This window comes from Centrocercus urophasianus, unplaced genomic scaffold, assembly GCF_019232065.1.
Source record: "Centrocercus urophasianus isolate 14NV4802_14NV808 unplaced genomic scaffold, USGS_Curo_1.0 seq_17, whole genome shotgun sequence".
NCBI lineage: Eukaryota > Metazoa > Chordata > Aves > Galliformes > Phasianidae > Centrocercus > Centrocercus urophasianus.
This window is the reverse complement of record NW_024884722.1, coordinates 29,433,402-29,453,993: the sequence shown is the minus strand read 5'-3', so window position 1 is coordinate 29,453,993 and position 20,592 is coordinate 29,433,402. Positions and strand designations below refer to the sequence as shown.

Genomic DNA, 20,592 nt, shown 5'->3' with positions numbered 1-20,592 from the left:
GAGGCATTCCACACAGGAACCAGGCTCACATTGTTTGATGGCCACGGACATTTCCACAGTGCCTGGGAGGGTCGAAAGCTTTTTCCGCTCTTTGTTACAAATCTTTTTTTTTTCCTTCCTTTTTCCAACTTTTCGTTTAAAGAATACTGCCAGGGCATTCCAGCACTAATTCAGGCTGCGCTCCGGAGAGGAGAACAACAGACAGGTGTAATTGGGTGGGAAAAAAAGCCCACAATGCTAGTGAAGGTTTTGCTCATCTGTAACACAATAGGACTGGCTAAGCTGGCCCGGCACATCGACCATCACGGCTACCACGATGTTCCGATGCATGGCTCAAAGGCACAGAGCCACCAGACCCCCACAGACCCGGAGAGGGCTCTGCTGCAGGAGGAAGAGGGCTCCTGGGAGGCAGCAGAGCGCCGGGCAGATGTGCCAGAATACTCTGTGAGTATTGCCTACCCACACCAGGGAGAAAGAGAGCAGCTGGAAGCTGTCAGCCCGCCATCCCAAAACGGGTAAGTACCCAAATATGCATGTTCATGCCCGTGATGGAGTCACGTATGATAAACGTGATGAAAGACCATTATGGATAAAGGTTTCTCTTTGAAACATATTAGATTATAGGGATTGGTCTGCATCCAAATAGGAGAAGTTTAATGTTCTAACTACAGGAACAGGAAATATAATTGCTTGTGAAGGATGAAACCACAGACGTGGCTGACTCTTTATCCTAAAGACAGCAGGATGGATGCAGTGCCTGGATGCACCTGGTGTGGCTAAAGCCATGAGGCAGAGCCCTGCAGCTCCCCTGTAGCACAGTAACACAGAATACTACTTCAGGCACAGCAGAACTAGATAAAATTCATTCCTCACTTTTTCTCTTCACACACCAATGGGGGTTTTTACCGACTGGCAACCTTTGCTTATCATCAGAACATACTCAGCTCAGAACTGGGCCTTGGGGAAAGAGGAAGATGAGAGAAAGAAGAGTAGGATGTTAGCAAAACAGGAACAGTGAGGAGTAAATATAAAAGGAGTAACAAATAAGCATATCACAAATTCAACCTTCCCCCCACCAAAAGAGAAAGGAGAAAACAAAAAAGGATTTTCACATACTTCTCATAATCATCTCTAGCTGTGTACCCATTCAGAGTAGATAAAGCATGTGCTTCACTAGAAAGGTTTCCAAACACTATGCGTTTCGTGAGTTTTACAGGGCATGTAAGTAGGTCCCTGAATGTTTTAAATAGATGAAAACCAATCAGGACAGGGAATGAATCTTTTATAGCACTGATGGAAGGCTACTGCTCAGGACGGCTGGAACAGCAGCACAGTGAGTGCTGTTCACAGCTCACTGCTTCAGGATGCTCTGATTCTTCTCTTCAAATGTTCTTGGGGTAGTGAGAGGAGGGAGGGAAAGACTGTAAATCCTTGTTCATGTCACGATTCCTTTCCACACAAACAAAAGCTTGCCATCTTCTTTCTAAATCTCATCTACCTGTAATATTAAGGCCTCCCTTCTGCATGTAATACAGTGCAGGACTTACAGTCCTGTTTTCCTTCATATTCCATATCCCCACAGATCTGTATGCCATAGCACTAACCTCGAATCGTTTTCTAAATCCCACCAAGTATTGACTTGCAGTTTTCTGATGGACAGTGCTCAGTAATGGCGCACACTTAATTCACCAGCTGCTGGCTAATGCATTTGAGACTCTAGCAGAGCAAGGAAAGCAAAACAGAACCATTACCATGGCCTTGCATGCTATACTGCAAGGTGTCAGGCATTTGATGGCTTGTTGAAACGCTGATAGCAATCTAAAAGCTGCAAAAATTCAAACGTGTAAAGAGGTACTTGTAGAGGTCAGCAAGGCTCTGTAATATACTTTCCTAATTAGGACCTTTTCCTTTGCTGTGTGACTTTGTTCAGCACCAACTTGTGTAACACCATTCAGCACAAGCTGTTACTCATCCTGATTTCCTCCCAAGAAGAGAAATGCTTCCTCCTTTTAAGGAGATGGTTGCATAATGAGTCAACTCACAACGCTCTTCCCTATTATAAAGCAATGCTGATGACTACACGCAGTCAAGATCTAGCCTGCCAGTAGCTTCAGGGTATTCGGTCTTTTGCTGGAGCAATCACAATTAGAGTGATAAGCCCAGCAAGGCAGCACATCTCAGGAAATAAATTTAATGTTTTCAGAGGAGCTGTACCCAAAATTGAGTGGGGAGAGCGCATACACTAACAGACAGCACAGGTCTGCTTCTGCCTGTGCTCCAAATCCTTAGTGTTGCTGCAGATGGCTGAAGGAGCAAGGAATGAAAGCAAGGGAAAAGGCATTGGGAGTTACAAGGAACTAAGAGACATGGTGAAATCCACACACACCACTAAAAGCTCTGGGGTGATGGAAACCAACAACTGGTCCATGGCAACGCTGTGATACCTTTCTAGCAACAATCAATGACTTTTCCCCCAAGCTCTTGCTGTTTTTCTTATGCGTTAGAAATGATGATTGTTACAAAACATTCTTAGACCTTTTCAAAATAAATGAGTATTATTTTTCTCATGGTCATTTGAGTAATTGGAGACCATGATGACTAATACTCCCCAGGCCATTGGAATTCCTTGTGTTCTGTTTCAGCACGTAAGGTGAAATGACTCACTAAGGCCCAGTCAAATGCCTGGATATGTTATGTTACTACTGAATTCCTCTCAGAATAATGAGGTTATTCTAATCAGAGTTTTAAAATAAGGCAGTTTTTAATGAGAAATGTGTGGATAGTAAAGAACAGTTTCAACTGTTTGATAAAGGAAGGGCTAGGTAAGAGATTGGTATCTCAGCTGCTGCTTGTATCTGAGCGCACCAGAGAGGCTGTGCTTGTTCAAAGTTTCCTTCTTTTTCCCTGAAGCTGTCTTGTGCAATTGATCAGTTTGACACGACAAAACTTCCTTATGGCTGAGATAAATGGATCCATGAGTACACAAACTTACCAGCAGAAGTAGAAAGGGAAATGGAAGCACAAGTATACAAAGATCTGTACTCTATTAGCATCTGTTTTAGGCATGGAAGTTGAAGAGTAAGAACAGTAAAGACAAGTGATAGATTTCATAAATATACAGTATATAATACCCATAACTCCCATGCAGGCTCTAATCCAATCCCTCTGCCTGCAGCCCCACAAAGAATTGCACTGATGACTCAGATTACATGCACACAATATTCATATTTCTTAAAAACAAACAAACAAAAAAAAACCCCAAAAAACAACAACAAAAACAAAGCATCTAAAAGGTGCAATTCCACCACATGCTCTTTTGGGCAGCGAAGCCCAGAGTTCCCTGTATCCTCAGTTGGCCTGGCCTGTGAAGTAACACTGTCAACCAGATCACTTAAGTGTTCCAGGTTAAAAATAAGCTCAAGGAGAAAAAAAAAAACCAGAGGCTATTTTTGATTTTACCCCTCAGTAACCACATTGACAGAGCTGATCCCCAAATGGATGGCTCACGCAGCGAAGGAGAAATGGAAGTGGTGATGAGGTGGGGATAAGCAAAGGAGCTAAACCTGCCTTCCCTCTCTATGACAAAGTCATAGAACTTTTCCTCTTTCCTAAAGCGAAATCATCGTCAGGGAGCTCCTGCCCTGTGTGAACTGTATCTCCGTCATGGCAGGTATTTTAGTGCTCTGTTCTCCTTTATCCACAATCAGATGCTCAATCTCCCATCTATTGCAATTTTTCTTACAGTTAAAATGTTTGGGGGGAAAAAACAAACAAACAAAAAAAAACCCATCCCGAATCCTGACAGAAAAGGCAAAAATCTGCAGAATAAGTAGATCCTTAATCATGCTGACTTGTGTCAAGGTTTGTATACACAGTCCTGTCCCTTGATGGGAGGAAGGCTTCCTGATGTCAGCCAGCAGTGCTGTTATCTCACTGAAACACGCACCTCTTCCTTTAGCCCTGCACTGGGATGGCCACAGAGCTGGTGTCTGTGATCAGCCAGGGTGCCCAAAGGGGGAGCCATCCGTCCTTCAGAGTGCAAAGAAGCAGAGGAAACCAAAATAGCTCTTATTATGGGAAAAGTCAAAACAATGCCCAATCTTAACAGCTCGTTTTCTTTTCTGCTTTTACAGGAAAACATCAATTGATCTGATTAATATCAGTTTCACACTGACTCATCTATTTCTTCCAAATTAGAGAGGGACTTTCTTAGGATGTTTATGGGATACTGAAATTTCCCACCAAAGGGGAATAGAACGCAGGCTTAAAATAAAGCAACTTCTGGATTAAATGCAGTTTAATGTGATCTTCAGCCCCTGACATCCTGCACACTAGTGGAACGGCCAGAGTGCTCAACAATAGCTTTTGTAGTGCCAAGTTCACTAACAGAAGCAGTGGCTTTCCTATCAAAATTTGGCACTTGCCTCCTTTCAGGAGTTTTGGAAATCTTCAACTCTCTTGTTGAGTTGCACAGCTACAGGTGGAATGGCTTCCCTTTTGTGTATTTGATGGGCAGTTCCTGAAGAAACATAGCTTCACTGAGCGCAGTACAGTAGTTACCTAGCCCTCCACATGCAAAAGATTCATTTCCATTGTTACATGGTTCATTAGTGCAAGCTGTAGCAATTTGTTCCTTCAGAAGATAGCAAGGGATCTCTTGTTTAAGAGTAGTGACAGAATCCAAAGCCTTCCTACAGATGAGGGTCACTAACCCTCAAACAAGCCCTTAGCAGCTGGCTCTGAACAAACTGAAATCTTCTGCTGAGAAGAAAAGATGATCAGGACAAGCCTTGCTGCTCACTGAGCGCACACAGTTTGGGAACCTTGTCTTGTTCTGCATCTTTGACTGGCTGGCACAAGCACAGCTATGCTGGCAGGGAGCACCAGCTGCAATCCCACTTCAAGATGAAGTGAGAGTGCGCTTTTATCTGCAACAATCAGAAGATGAAATCCCAGTTTAAGCTGCCCTCAGAGCGGGCTGTAGAACTTGCACTGTGCTGAGGAAGACATAAGGAAGGAAACGGCTGTGAATGCTTTGTGAAGAAAACTCTTGCACAAATTTCTCTGCAGTAGCTGTACAACAGGTGGGATTGCCTCAAAAGCCACTGCAACCAAGTCTGCTTTCTCTGAAATGCTGCTTGCTGTGAGGCTCCAAGTTCAGGACTGGTTTTACTCAGAAAGCCATCGTGGCACTGCATTCGCAAGGCATTCTGCAGGACAGGCCATAGCTGAAAATATACTAACTGGCATCACAGCTGGAATGAACTGGGACACTGGGAGACTTGTAGTACTGCAAGAAAATCCAAACACTTGGCATTGCTGCTCTTTCAGCTGAGCTTGTTATGATTAACTACAAATCAATCAGTCTACTTTCATCAAATCCCTGTTAGAATCAGTGATGCTCAAGGCATGAGGCACAAAGTTCCTGCCCAAGAGGAGCATTACCCATAATCAGGGAAAGAGGGAAACAAGAGAAGTAGTTCCTGCTGCCTGGCTGATACACAGTGCTGCCTGCTCAGCAGAGCAGAAAATTCACTGATGTGCTGACAGGTCACCAGCAATCACACATCAGCTGCTAATTAAAAACAAGGGCACACCTTGTTCCTTATGAGAGCCAGCACCTTTTTAAGTACTTAATCCCTTTGGCACTCCCCAAATGAGTCTTTCTTAAAACCGACATGCACAGTCCCATTTCAGACTAATTTAAATGCAATGCTTTACCTCTTTTTTGAACTGAGTGCTCTTTTATTGTCAGCGCTTTGCACTGTGGGAAAAACTGAACACAGATTATTCTACTGCTAAAGCCTGATTTTTTTCTGCTTCAACTGGAGTAGGTCAGGAGCCTAACACAAGTTAGTAGGAAATCGCTTCACATTCAGAGACCAGCACAGAATTGTAGGGATTGGAACAGACCTCTGGAGACCATTGAGTCCAATCCTAATGCTAAAGCAAGTTTCCTACAGCAGGTCACACAGGGAAGCCTCGAGGTGGGACTTGAATATCTCCACAGAAGGACACCCCATCTCTCTGGGCAGCCTGTTCCACTGCTCTGTCACTCTAGCAGTAAAGAAGTTCTTCTTTCTGCTTGTATGGAACTTCCAGTGTTCCAGTTTGTGCCCATTGCCCCTTGTCCTGTTGTTGGGCACTACTGAAAAGAGCCTGGCCCCAGCCACTTGATACCCATCATTAGATAATTACAAGCATTGATAAGATCCCCCTCAGCCTTCTCTCCTCCAGGTTGAAAGGCCCCAGGTCTCTCAGCCTTTCCTCGTACAGAAGATACTGCAGGCCCCCTTCCTGGCCCTCCATTGGCCTCTCTGCAGAGGTTCCCTGTCTTTTTCTTGAACTGGGGAGCCCAGAACTGGAAAGCCTTCTGTTGTCATCTAGTAGCACATCTTAGCAGCAATAATTGCATACCTTGTGCCTTTTGCATTGCACAGAAAATGACTTGTGCTCTGTCAGTAACAGTCATGATCCGCTGGGCAGGAGTTCTCAAAGTAATTATAGGAACTGCCTTCCTTGAGAACAGAAACAGGAGGAAACTGATGTGAAGGACAGCTCTGCTGCATGAGCACAGACAAAGGAATAACAAAACTCATGGAAAAACAACATCCTGCAGCTTTTGTTCAGGCAAAAATTCCACTGACACAGCAACGGTCTAAAATGATGCATTACAGTGACAAGCAGGAGACCACCAATGAAACTGAAGTACCTGGCTGTGCTGGGGGACATTATTCTCATCTACCATCATGCTGCTCTTATCAGTTGTAGCACTATGTGGAAAAGAACCAACCCTGTATTCATTGTAACAAAGTTATGGCCACTTTGCTTTACCTCCTGTCCTGCTGCTGTGATAGCAGGATGTCTGACCAAATTCTGACATCACAAACAAAACTGCTTGTGTTTTGCTGTGTTTCAGAAAAAGCAGGTGTAATATCCAAGAACAACAACAGCAAAACCAACCATTCCTAGCATCAAAACAAGCATCCTTAGCCCTGGTTCTGTAGGGCTGACTTCGGCGTTGCTCCAACTTGCAGTTTTGCTATAAGCTTCATCATTCCCCACCCTAGAAATAAAGCTCTCCTGCTCTCCTCACAAAGCAGCTTCTCCTTGGCCACAGAGGCTGGAGTTGAAAGGAAACCCTATTAAGGAGGATGAAAGCACAGAGTGCAAAGCTGGTGGTATAGTCAGTGAGTGAAGCTACAAAATCACAAGGGGAAAAAAATACAGAAGCAGAACATAAAGCTTCTATGTCCCAGAAACAGGCTGAATGAAGTTCTCTTTGTGAAAGGGCAGTCACTGAGGCTTCATAGCCCATTGGTGTCAGTGCAGAATTGCCACTTGTCTCACTGAACTTCAGATCAAGCCTTTGTAAGTCTTTAAATCATTCCACTTTAATGTTAAGGAATGACGTATTTCCCTCAAGGTTAATACAATTAAGGAGTATTTTTAGTAATAGATAGAAAAGTTTCCTTAAAGGAAGCATTTGACAAGATATATAAAAATACTGCAATAGAGGTTTCACCTTTGGGCACATGTATCTATATTGCAGCCCTTTACAGATAGGAAAAATGGGCTTTACATATTTACTCGACGACATAATACAATTTGATAAATTGAATCCAACTCAAATCCGCTAAAAACTGTTATAATTACAACCAAAGTATGATATGATATTGCCATTCAGCTTCACAAATCAACTTCTACATTGAGCCAGGGAAAACTAGCAAGCAGATACTAAAGAAAAAACAAACATACAGAAATATGACTACTACTAAAGGCAGCTTTTATACAAAGTATGTCAAATTCCTTTTGCTTCATATTCTATGTCCCACATAATACATAATTACCCAAGCAGCAGGTTGGGGTCAATTTCTGACATAACGTAACTCTCTTGTATGGGAGAGAACCTAGGAGTAAGCCCACCAGATACATACAGCATGGGAGCAGGTTTTGAAAAGAATCTTCTTATTTTCTATTAAATGTGTTTGTGCATTTATATCTGTGATAGTAAAACACTCATCTTGCTCACACACATTTGTGCATGTAAACATTTGGTTTAGATCTGTGAGGCTTATGTGACCAAAAGCACTCATCTGGGAGCCACGCTCAGTGGGAAAAACGAATCGGCACAGATGATGATTCATGGGGTGTGGGTTGTTTTCATCAAGAAAGAACAAAACATGAAAGCAAAATAATCGTATTTGAAAAAGAGATTTCCACATGGGACGTGGACCCTTGCTGGGATCTGGCAGGCACCCCACTGGGCAGGTCTGAGGCCCTGCACCTGGCACCAGTGCCTGCTTGGGCTAGCAGTGTGTGTGAGCCAGGTTATTTTGCTAGGAAAAAATAATAATAAAATAAAGAGCAGAGAGGATTTGAGCTGCAAAAGCCACTCACAGCAATGGCTTGCTGGGCACATGGCAGGGGACAGCTGTTTTGGCTTGGAACCACAAGAAAAGTGGCAGCAGGCTGCTTCTGCACAGCTTTCATGCCTGTCTCTAAGAACTGAGAGCAGCTTTGCCCACAGGTGTGCTTGCTGACATCTCAGCCATGCTGTACCTTGAGAAGCTGGCTGCAGTGAGTGTGGGGAACTCGCCCAGCTTGCCCAGGCTGTCTGCCTTCCCTCTCCAGCTTCCTTCCCTTCTCCTGGCTGCCCTGCTGTTCTCCCAGCTGCCATGACCACAGCTTCTGCTTTCGAGCTCAAGTTGGTTCCCCATTGTTTCTGTGCTCAGACAAGAAAGGCAAACTTTTTCCATATATGCTGATTATCAGAGATTTAGTTCCCGTGTTCCCATATAAAAATATACCGCCTAAAGTTCAGCTGTTCTTTATCAGGCACAGCTCTCCCCCACACAATGCTCTGCTCCATTTTAACACAAACCTTTGGAGTACCTCCTGATCCTTCCAAACTCCCCCGTGGATACAATTGGCATTGTTCAAGACCTGATTCTGCTTTTGTTTTGAAAAACTAGTGTTGATTTCTTATGGAAAAGGAGTTTAACCAATATGCATAATGGCACAAAAAAAATACTATTTCTATTTTCCCTCCAGGCTTTAAGGAGATACACGGTGTTTATTAACATCTCATCTCCTTGCAGGTTCTCTGAGCCAGCAAAGCTTGCACATCCTTTTTCCTCACTTCACTGTGCGCTGGTGAAGCCTCACCTCAACCACTGTGTGCAGGTTTGGGCATCATAAGGAGGACATAAACCCCTTAGAGACCACCAAAGGAGTGCTACAAAACTGATGATCCAATGGAGCCAGGGGTTGGATGCAAAAATCAAGATGGCCCAGTAACTGATCAGACATAGCAATATTTTGGCAGACACCGATTATTAACTGAGTTTATGTAGGATTAATTTTCCAGAAGCACTCAGACTAGACCTGATGAGTCAGTTGTGAGGCATCTGAAATGGCAACATGCCCATCCAGGCAGTTTGACGTTTAAAGCAACATTAACCTGCAGGTTATCATGGGTTGGGAATTTCTGCTGCTGAATGAAAAGGCTGGAAATGGAACTAATGCATCAAAGTTCAGACAATCAACCCTTCTGTTAGAAACTCTGATAAGCATCCCAAATGAAAACAAAGGAACAGAGAGTCGAGGGAGGGGAGAAGCTAGCAAGCATTTTTCACTTTCCTCATCATCCAGCCTAAAAAACAAAGCCCCTCTACATTTTGCCCTTCTGTGTCACTGCTACAAGCAGAAACTTTAAAAGACCTATTTGAAATTCCTTTTTCCCCAATAGGAACTGGTGTTCTGTCACACAGTCTCGTCTGGTGACATACATTGAGGCCTGCATGAAGGAGAAATACATTGTCAACTCCCAGCAGCCCTGCCCAAACGGAGCTCCAGATTGCCAGAAGATCATGTAAGTACCCCAGATGAAACCACTAGAGACAACGAGATATTCTCTGAGGTATCTGAATCAGATTTTCAGAACTACTGATCGGCACATTTTGAAAATAAATTAAGCACCAACTTAATTTAATACCAAGGTGAGGTAGTGTCTGATTTATGTACCTATCATGATAAGGCATTTAAATAACCTGGGATAATTATTGCCTTTAAAAACCATCAAGTGTAGGACTACAAGGGGATTAAGTGATTTTTCTAATCTACCCACGTTAATTTAGGGAAAAAAAAAAAAAGCAATCACATCTTTTTCACAATTTTCAGGTTCCTAATACACACACAACTTAAAAATGACAACAAAACACCAAAGAGCTCTGCCTGTGACCATCAGTAAGACTTATTCGTAGTTACAGATACACAACTGCCCAAAGGATTATTGTTATTTCAGAAGGACTGGCTGCCCAAAGAGCACAGGTGAAAGCCTATGGGACAGGTCTATAATAGTAAATATTAGAGTTCTGTTTGTGATAATTATGGATGTTTGCCAGCTGTAACATCTCTTTGAGACTCCTGTCAGATTACTGCAACGTGTTGGACAAAAATCCCCACAGGACAACAAACAGGAGGAAGGTGAGGTAGACCAATGCAGACTGCTAACTGAACAGTACTTACATTCTGCCAGCATGTATGAATTTGCACACACCTCCTGTTGCAAATAGTTCTGAAAACCAATCTTATGCAGAAAATAATATTGCTGTCAACTGCTGCTAACTGTTTTAGTGAGCAGCAGTGATAAATTTACAACAAACTTTTAAACCACATTCTGCATTAGTTATCTAGGACACCACTGGCACCAGCATACAGTTAGTCAGTGGATTTGCCCCACGTGATGCCAGCTGACCATAACTTGGAAACTAACACCTGGACCCTGCTCCTCAGGTACAGGACAGCCCTGAAGCCAGTCTATCAAGTGAAACAGAAGGTTCTGAAGTCTTTGCAGTGGAAGTGCTGCCCTGGATTTATTGGGAAGGATTGTGAACAACGCGGTAAGGAAAGCCAGAGAGCATGCATAGGAATTAAGACTAAACCACATTCATTGTGGCAAAAAACAGCTTACCTATTTGTTCCTCTGGTTTGGGAATTGATGCTTTATTTTCTTTGGCATGCTATGCCCCAAATCGCCTTGCAACAGGAAGGAGGTGTAATTAGCCTTAAACAAGGCTAACAGCAACAACACTTTCCACTAATCATCACACTTGGAGAGAAGCATTCATTTACCAGGGGAGCTGACACATGTAAAACTCCACCTATGAAGTCTCCATCTCTGCCTAAATGCAAATAGAAAGTAATGATAAGAGAAAGTAACACCAGCATGCGATATATCAAAAAATTTGTTTAGAGGATGAAGTAATTGTGGGGGGAAATTGCCAAGCATCCAGTTTAAAGCAAGCCTTTCTGTGCCATGAACCACCACCACAGCTCCCTGTACTGCTGAATATTGATTGCAGCAGCTGCTAAATAAAAGGGGGGTGAGGGGGCAGGGGAGGAACAGCATGGTTTAAAAAGTGCAATGCTTCACAGCACTCAGAAGATTTAACAAAATGCTTTATTCAAAAGTGGACGAATTTATATTGAAATAAAAAGATAATTCTCTGTAGTAATTAAGGCATTAAACAAAGAAGTCAAACATTCAGGTGAAAATCTTGGTCCATTTCACCTACCCTAATTGGTGAAAAGTTTGCTCCTCAGAAAAGTTTGGAGTTCCTGTTTATATCTCTATTGGTTTAGGTTTAGGTTTTTTGTGCAGATAGCTCCTCTCAGTTCTTATCTCTAAGGTAATTTATCAGTCTGGCTTCTATTTAGGAGGTTAGAAGGCTATTACCAAATACAGTGTGTTTTGCTTAGTCTCTACTCAGTTATGCTCACAGACCAAAACCAATCGCTTCATTTTTATCTCTCCACTGGTACAGCACCACCAACTGTAGCTGGTGCTGCAATAGCAGAACATTCATGTAACTGGAACAGGAAAGAGGAATTTGCAGAACTTTTGAAAGGACTCTCCAGAGAAAAGCATCTATTTGTAACAGACTAACTTCTTATGATCAGTAACTCTGTATGAATTTTAAAACCCCATCCCTACTGCACAGCATCATCATTTACAAGGTGTTGCATTTTGGTGCAGTGCCACAAGTGAAATTCTCCCAGCACAACGTTCCTTATCCTAGGATTCTTCCTGCTCTGCAGAAGCCAATCTCCACATCTGTCACATTGCAAGTGAAACTGCACATTCTTGCCTTACTGAACTGCATTAGTCTCTGCATCTAAAGTATTCTCACAGATGTATCACATCTCAATTGCAGATCCTAATGTCATTACAGCACCAAGAAGTCAAACCGAAGGACGGCAAGAAGAAGAGTCCTCAAACCACAGTATGTTCTTGAACTTCCATTGCTTGCCATTCTCTTACATCTCAAGTCACCGCCCTGAGCAAAAGCTAGATTTTCAGTTGCTCCTTTAACGTGATAAACTATGGATAATATCTTTAGTGAAAGCATTGCTTGGGAAAGTTTTTACACAACTATGTATCATTCACTGCCATTTATACGTGTTTTTTGCTATAAAATTATATGAATGTTCTTGAGAAAACAGCCAAAAGTTTCACAGTAGTAAGCTGGCTGATCATCACTTAAACCTAGTGAGAATGGCAGCTGGTGTTAAACCCTTTGTTAGTGTGGATGTTTAACTCCTTGTTCTGCTCAGTGGATTCATAGGAAAGCACTTCAGATGACTTACCAGGAAAAAAATCTATTCCAAATGCCATTTTAGAGCCTCTACTAGTAGCTTTGAGAATATTGTTATGATTCTTATCTCATCTTGCCAATCTAATATCCAAGAAGAACCTTTCCTCATTATATGGCAAATGGTGAGGCTTGTAGTGCTATTAAATATCTTCCAGCAACTGGGTTTAGGATAGCATTACAGCCCTGAAAGAGAGTCTTCCTTACACTATGCTCTCAGCACTGAATGAATAAACAGTTGCTTTAGAAGACTCAAGTTTATAAAACATTAGCTTGAAAAGTCAATTGTAATCCTGGAAGGGAAGAGGTCCCAGGGATGGCACAGTTAAGACACACCGGTTCCTGCAACTCAACATACACTTTTAATTCTTCAGCTCAAGTTAGCAGGTATTTATTTAGAGTAATATAAGTTAAAGGGTTCCTCTGTGAGAGCCAGCGGTGACACTTACCCCTTATGCTCTTGAATCTTTTGTGAAACACCTTCGTTGCTCCTTCATCCTGTCCTTTTATTCTGGGTTATAAAGCTTAGCTATCCTTCCTGTCAATTGGCTTGAAAGCAATTATTATTTCAGAATGTTTTTATGGCATGGGGAGGTATTAAATGAAGAATATTTTACCACCATCGTGGCTACCATGGTTGAAGGTCTTGTGTTAATATTTAAATAAATTTTCCATTGCTGCTGAAAAAAAAGTTTGCAAGTAAACTGTCGTTAAGCTGCTATAAATCAACAGATCCCTAAATGTCATTGCAAGGTTTCCAGAGGAAAAAAAATACACTGGTGTTCTCAGAGGTCACAGGTCTTGTAGGAATACGTGTTGCTGCAACGTCATGGCATGACACTTTCTTTTTGAATCTTGTGATTAGTGTCAACACCAGTGGATTCAAGAGAGCTGTTGGAAGTCATTCAAAATCAGGAGGCATTACTGGATGATCTTCAAAGTGATATTCATCAAGCAGTCAGCAACTTAGGTGATTTACAGCGAATATTTGAAAACAACGGTACAAGCATGGTCTTAGAAGTGAACCAGAGTAATGAAGGTGAGAGGTCTGATGTAGAATTATCACCCTGTCAACAGGCCCTGTAAGACCATGCAGATCAGGAGGAGAGCCTGAGAGCCAGAATGCACTCTAATATCCCCTGGTCTGCAGGTTGCTTCCAAAGAGAGAAGAAAATGGGTGCAATTCCAATACAAAGTAATGAATTAAATCCAAGCAGAAGTCAAAATGTGAAATTAAATTAAAGGCAGATTCCTTCATACTCTTCAGAAATTTTAGAATCTGCATTAACCACAGAATGAAGAGATTGCTTACACTAATTCGTTAGCTTACTATTCTGCTTCCATGCATTCTTTTCTACGAGGATGCTGAGTTTAGATGTATTTTTTCTTCTTCTTTTCAGACTCCTAGCCCAATGTGCTGAATCTCAGATTGGTATACATAGTAAAAATACAACATGTGCCCATTTATCTGAAACATTATTCCTGCTTTATATTGCAGTGGAAACTTTGGTCTGAATAGTACTGAATTTGAACTACTAATCTGAACCACTGACTTAGAGAAAGGTCTTCTAGTGATACAGTCTGAACTTCAAGTCACTCAGTTCATATGCTCAAGTTCAAAATCAAGCCTTAGTCTAAGTCACACTAGTACAGACTCCTCATAGATTTTTCAAGTTATAGAGTCTTTGCCTAGGATATGCAGGTGCTAAGATGCCGTGTAACTTTGTGAAGCATTAGGGACATCATAGAAAGCATCAGACAAATAATGGTATGAGAAAATTGCATAAGCAGGAGCACATCAGATAAGAAATTGTGAAAATGAGCAGTTACAACCATTAATAAAACTGCTCTAGAAGCATCTAAAAATGCAGTATTTCTCTGACTTAAACGGGGCAATCAATACATATCTAAGTTGCAGTCTGCAAACAGAAACACAGCACGTTTTGCCAATTTAAATAAGGTTATTTTTGCTGTTACAAATAATTCAGCATATGCTTAGATTTTGAGAATTAAGATGGCAGTTACTGAAGAAAAATACATCCTTGAGTTACCCTGGTCAGGTTAAGATGCTTTCTTAAAACATAATAATTATTATTAACTTTGTTTTAACAGATTTTCAGGAAAGGCTTCTGCGGCAATTTTTGTTTCCCCACATGGAGAATTTTCTAAGGAAACATTTGAACCCAATGTGGGCGAGCTTCAACAGAAGCTTACAGAATCTCTCCAACATAGTAAGAAACCTGTCCCACGATGTGGAAACCAACAAGAAAAGCATAGAAAGATTCCAAGAGAGCACAGTGCCTAAAAAAGAGTTCCAGGAGCTGGGAACTAAGTTCGAATCTAAAGTCCAGGAAAATGTAGTGAAAGTTGATCAAATAAGAAGAGAGATAGAGAATCAATTGCAAATGCAGCAGGCTAGTATTGAGCATAACCTCACCATAATTAGGGCAGATACTGACACAAGGCTGAAGAAGCATCACAAGATACAGCAGTCCCATCACTTAGCTTTGAACAACAACATGACAAATATGAAACACGAGCAAAACAATCTCGAAAATAAATTTGAGACTTTGAAAAAAAATTTAACAGAACTCTCCTCGCATCACAGTCCCAAAGATGAAACTACACAGTTAGCCATCAGACAAATAAACGACATGCTGGCAGGGCATGCAAAACAGCTTAAAGACCTCTACATGGAGTCAGATGTGGCCTTTCAGAATATTGCAGTTCTAGAGAGATGGTTTAAGGAGTTGAAAAAAAATATCTCAAAGTATAGGCCTGAAGATGTTTCAATAACTTTAATGGAGAAATCAGTTCTTATTGAAGAAAATAAAGCAGCAATGGAAAGGCAGATATCAGAGATGAATGATACTCTCTCAAATCTTCAGGAAAACTATTCAGATCTGTTGAGATATATGGAGGAATGTAATTGCCAGAAGATACCTTCTGACACCAATATACTTGAGGAAGATTTAAAGAACATCACTTATTCCCTTGAGGGCCAACAATCAAAGGACATGAAGCAGTTAGAATCTGTTTTCAAAGACCTCTTGAGGAATGAAATGGAAGAGCTCTCCTCAGCCTTTCCATTTATCCATCAGTCCCTTAACCTGCGTCAAGAAGAAAACAGACAGCTTCAGTTGCAAGTTGCATCTTTTTCAGAAGACATAGGCCTCTTGAAGAAGAAAGATGAAGAAATTCATAGACACATCAAGTACCTCAACAGTTCTTTCGGCTCACTTTTAGAAGATGCCATGCGGCACGAAGCTGCACTGGAGGCTTTACTGGGAGAAGAGTTTATGGAAGTCCTATTTGAGGAAGATCCCAGTACCCTAATATCATCAGTAGTTCAGCTGCAGGAATTTCTGAAAGAGATCTCAAATAAACTCCAAAACCAAAATATGACTTTAGAATCTCTTGTAAAGAGATTCCATCGCTTGGAGAGAGGACAACAGAATAATCACAGTGTTCATGCATCTTCAAAGCGTCCCAAACAGGAAACTCAGACACACTCTGTACTGGATGAAGCTAATCAGCTCAGCAGTGTAGAACATATGGAACCTAATTATGAGGCTTCCAAAGATGACTCCTTGCACAGCTCAATGTATAATGACATAATGACTCTGAAGAATGACATCAAATATCTGAGTCTGGCAATCAAGAGGCACGAATCCAGAAATGACATGAGTATCTGCTGCAATCATACAATTGCAAATGTAGTAGAACCACTTAACACTTCTGTGGAAATTATCTCAGGAGATTTAGAAAAAATTGAAGAGAAGCTGGAAAAACATCTGCTGATTTTCAAAAAGCTGTTTGGAAGCGATGAAGGATTACTTGCCTCAAATATAAGTCTGGATGTTGCAAAGATTCAGTCAATGCTTACCAGAAAAGTGAGAAGGCAAGAGAAAGGCCAAGACAAGCAAAGAGACAAAAAAAAGCCTGAGAAGCCGAGAGAAAATACACAGATAGTAAGTGGAAGAAATAGAGTGCAGACTGAACTGCTGGAAAAAGGTAGGTTCTTTTATCTTACTTGCTCACGTGCAGGTCTAGCTTCTCTCTGGGCCCTGCTGCAAGTCACTCCCAGTCCCTCAAAAGCATATAAATTGCAACCTGCCAGATATCCTGTGGGATGTTTAAGAGAGGTATTTTGATATCTCTGCTCTTCCATCTAAATAAACTGTTTGATTGAGAACCAAGTCAATACAGTGGTACACTTTTGCTCAAAGCCAGGGGAAAAAAAATAAACACACCCATTATAGCTACTGTGTAACTGGCCTTGAATTAATTCAACTTAGAACCCAAATTTTGTTTGTAGATGCTCATGTTTATCGAATGAACTCTTAAAACGCTGATGGGGAACACTGGGCCTCATGGTTTGCTGCTTCTTTCTCAGTTATTTCAGTCCATAAGGGGTATACTCAAAGCATCAAATCCTCATCAGTCTGGACAGATACATTAAATTAACTGCAATAACTTGTGTAAGCAGAACAGGGAGAACTGCCCGGAGTGCAATCTCTCTCTTAGAGTTAAGGTAGGTTTTTGGCTTATACTGCACTGATGTATCAGTGTGCCAAAAGCACCACGTAATTACAAGTGCCACAGTTCTACCACTGGCTTTTATGATTCAGCCTTTGCTATGGACACATAACACAGAACAAAAATCAGCCCCTTTAGGCAACTGTGCTGCAAAACTGTAGTTAAGAATGAATAAGCAAAGAACATATTTCAAATTGCTTTCAGGACAGCAAAAAGAGTGCAATTTTTTCTCTCCTGGTTGGTCTCACCCTTATGCCTTTCTAAGGATCCTGATCTAATCTCTTTATCTTCCCACACAACAGAATGCAGTTCTAGAGAGCTTACAATAACTTTAAAGGAAAAATCACTGAGCCTTGTGTTTTGCTGTGATATCTGCCTAGTCTTTATAATCAGTTGTTTCGTCACTACCTCAATCTACATTTCTTTTCCCTCAGCTATTTCTGGCCTTTATTTTAAAAACAAGAACAAAAACCTGCAGTTGAACTACTATTGACTTTGCTTCTTTCCCAAGAATAAGATGCCTTAAGTGCCAGCAAAACAGAAGTATTTTCTAAAGCATGTTTATCTTTCTACTAAGAATCTTGAAGTAAAAATATTACTTGAAAAAAAATAAAAATAAAAGGGGAACATTCTTTAATAGAAAAACAAAAGCCTATTCATGTCATCGGATCACACTGAATGAATCTTTTCCTTGGTTAAGGACTTTTTATTTGTGCTTGACTACTTCTCTAAAAAACAGAACTGCAAGAGAACTTTCCAACAAATTTGAAAACACATGAAAACAGATCACAACTACAAACTACTGGAAATACGCAAACAGAAGTCCTAACAAAATTTTCAGTCCTAGAAGTTCAAATGAACATGGCATTTCTTTTTAGTAATGAGAGTGGTTGTTAGAAGTAATTGGTAAAGCTTATCCATCTGTATCAACGACCGTGAGGCTGAAACAGGAATGCTCCCACCTTTTGCACCCTATCCTAGCAGCTGAGGTAAGCAGGCTTTCGGGGACTGCAGTGCAGTGCTCTCACACTTTAGAGAAAGACCCCAGTCTCTTATCAAGACTGGAAGTAACCCAACTGGCTTTCTGTAAACCACAGCATTTCATGGCCTTGTCTGCTTATAAGCTCCCAACAAAGCAAGTTTTCTGCCAAAGTTTCTCTGTGCCTGTTCTGGGCACTTTCAATCTCTCAGTGTATGTAATTTGAGAGTAGGCATCAGAACAGTTTCAGGTAGTTAACTAAGTGCCTCATAGGTGCATGTGTCTTTACAAACTCCCTTCTTCTGTTAACAGCTCTGGGCAAGAAGGACTAGGAAAGAAGAGCTCCCATACCCAAAAAGCATTTGATGTTTTCAGGGTTTTTTTCTTCGCCTTACGTGAAGTGATCTAGTTTTATATCTTCCTGACCTTGCATTTTTGATAGTTGCATAAACAAGTACCACTGTTCTTGTCTGAAAGAGGAAAGGTGTTCACAGATAATGTTTCCAAAATACTTTATCTGGAACTATGAATCGGCTGCACAGCCTCTAATAAAATGAAAGTTTCCATCATGACTTAGGCTCCTGAGCAAATAAAAAGCAATAGCTGGGAAGAGGAATGCTCGTTGTTAAAATACTGTTTTTCTCTCTTTTTCAGACTCATCAGTAGCATTCCATGTGGGATTCTCAGACAGAAAGGATAAAGAAAAAGCTCTGAAATTTAACGAAACATACCTCAATTATGGAAGCAGCTATTTTCCTGAACATGGCTACTTTAAAGCACCGCACAAAGGCGTCTACCTGTTTGTCATCTCTGTGGAGTTTAGTTCAGGACCAGCACTGGGACAGCTCTCTTTTAGCCGTGGGTACAAAAGAACTCTCTCAAGTAGTCAGAGGAAGACACCAGATGGAAATACCGTAACTTCTTTTGCTATGGCAGAAATGGAAAAGGGAGAGAAAGTGTGCTTTGAATTGCTGCAGGGCACTGTCAAGAAACGAAGTCCACCTGGGACAACAATGAGTGGATTCCTACTATTTAAAACTTGAACAGTAACACTGTGTTTTACTGATATTTTTTCCATAGATGCAATGGATCAATTCACTATTGCTTCATCTGTGATGTATTCAATCCTACTGCATGTGTTTAAACATAGCACTACTCTAGGTTTGTCTTCATGCTTCTTTTCTGGAAGTGTTTGGCTTTTGATTAGTTGCTAATGAGCAGCAGTGTGATTTTCAAGTGATGACCTAATGGTTTGGATTCCAAACATATCAATGCACATTCTCAATTCCTTCCACAGGGAGAACTGCACCTAATCAGAACAGATGCTTTGCGGGGCTTTCTTCACTTAAAACTCATTTCTTTTTTTCTCCTTTCTCATGAGACCCCATCTGGAGCACTGCATTCAGCTCTGGGAACCCTCACATAAGGAAGACGGGTATCTTGCAGCATGTCCAGAAGAGGGTCACAGAGATGATCAGAGGGCTGGAGCACCTCTCGTATGAAAAAGGCTGAGAGAAATGGGGTTGAAGAGAAGGCTCTAGGGAGATGTCATAGCCATATTCCAGTATCTAAAGGAGGCCTACAGGAAATCCACAGAGGGACTCTTTATGAAGGGGTACAGTGGCAGGACAAGGAGTAACAGCTTTAAACTAAAAGAAGATAGATGTAAACAACAGGAAGAGATCGTTTACTCAGGGAGTAGTTAGGTGCTGGAACAGATTGCCAGGAGAATCTGTAGACGCCCCATCCCTGGCAGTGAGGCTGGATGGGGCTTTGGGCAATCTGGTCTAGTATTTGGCAACCCTGTCCACAACAGGGGGTTTGGAACTAGATGATCTTTAAGGTCCCTTCCAACTCAAACCATTCTAGGATTCTATGAAAAAAGAACCCCTCCTGTGGCAGATGTCCCCATCACCGTCAAGGAAAAACATTTCAGACTATATATTAGCAGTGATATTTTTTTTTAAGTGGTTGCTCAAAAGCAAGAAGCCAAGACAATTTTACTTCTCTGTTCTCTGTGGACCAGGCAGACTGTCTTGAAAACTTCTACAATTCACTCTAACTCCACATTTCAGTCTGTATGTAACACAAACACTAGGAAAAAAAAAAAAAAAAAAATCAATCAAATCCAATAAGATGCACCCTGTACAGCCTTTGTAAGCAAGGATCGTAGAAGTGGCTGAGCCTCCCTCCTCCTAGACCTGGTATATTTCAACAACACTGCAGAACTTAATAGTAACATAACACTGTTAGGATGTGTTAGATATACATACATTCCTAATGTAGACATGAGGAATATGTCAACAATAGCAAAAAAAATATTGCTGAAATATAGTTTATTTCTAAGGATATTCCTGTCATGAATACAGCCCAGACAGCCCAACGTTTAGTTTAAAATCAAGTGAGTGAGCAAACTCA

At 41.3% G+C, this 20,592-nt stretch overlaps 1 protein-coding gene across 1 annotated transcript; it reads left to right on the top strand.

Annotated features, from left to right (window-relative positions):
* MMRN2 (multimerin 2) lies at positions 1–19,347 on the top strand. The gene is made up of 7 exons (XM_042818869.1): positions 1–515; positions 9,752–9,874; positions 10,798–10,904; positions 12,219–12,287; positions 13,522–13,695; positions 14,769–16,670; positions 18,829–19,347. The coding sequence occupies exons 1-7, from the start codon at positions 235–237 to the stop codon at positions 19,215–19,217; spliced, it is 3,045 nt and encodes a 1,014-aa protein (XP_042674803.1). The 5' UTR covers positions 1–234; the 3' UTR covers positions 19,218–19,347.
* The last annotated feature ends 1,245 nt before the right edge of the window (positions 19,348–20,592 follow it).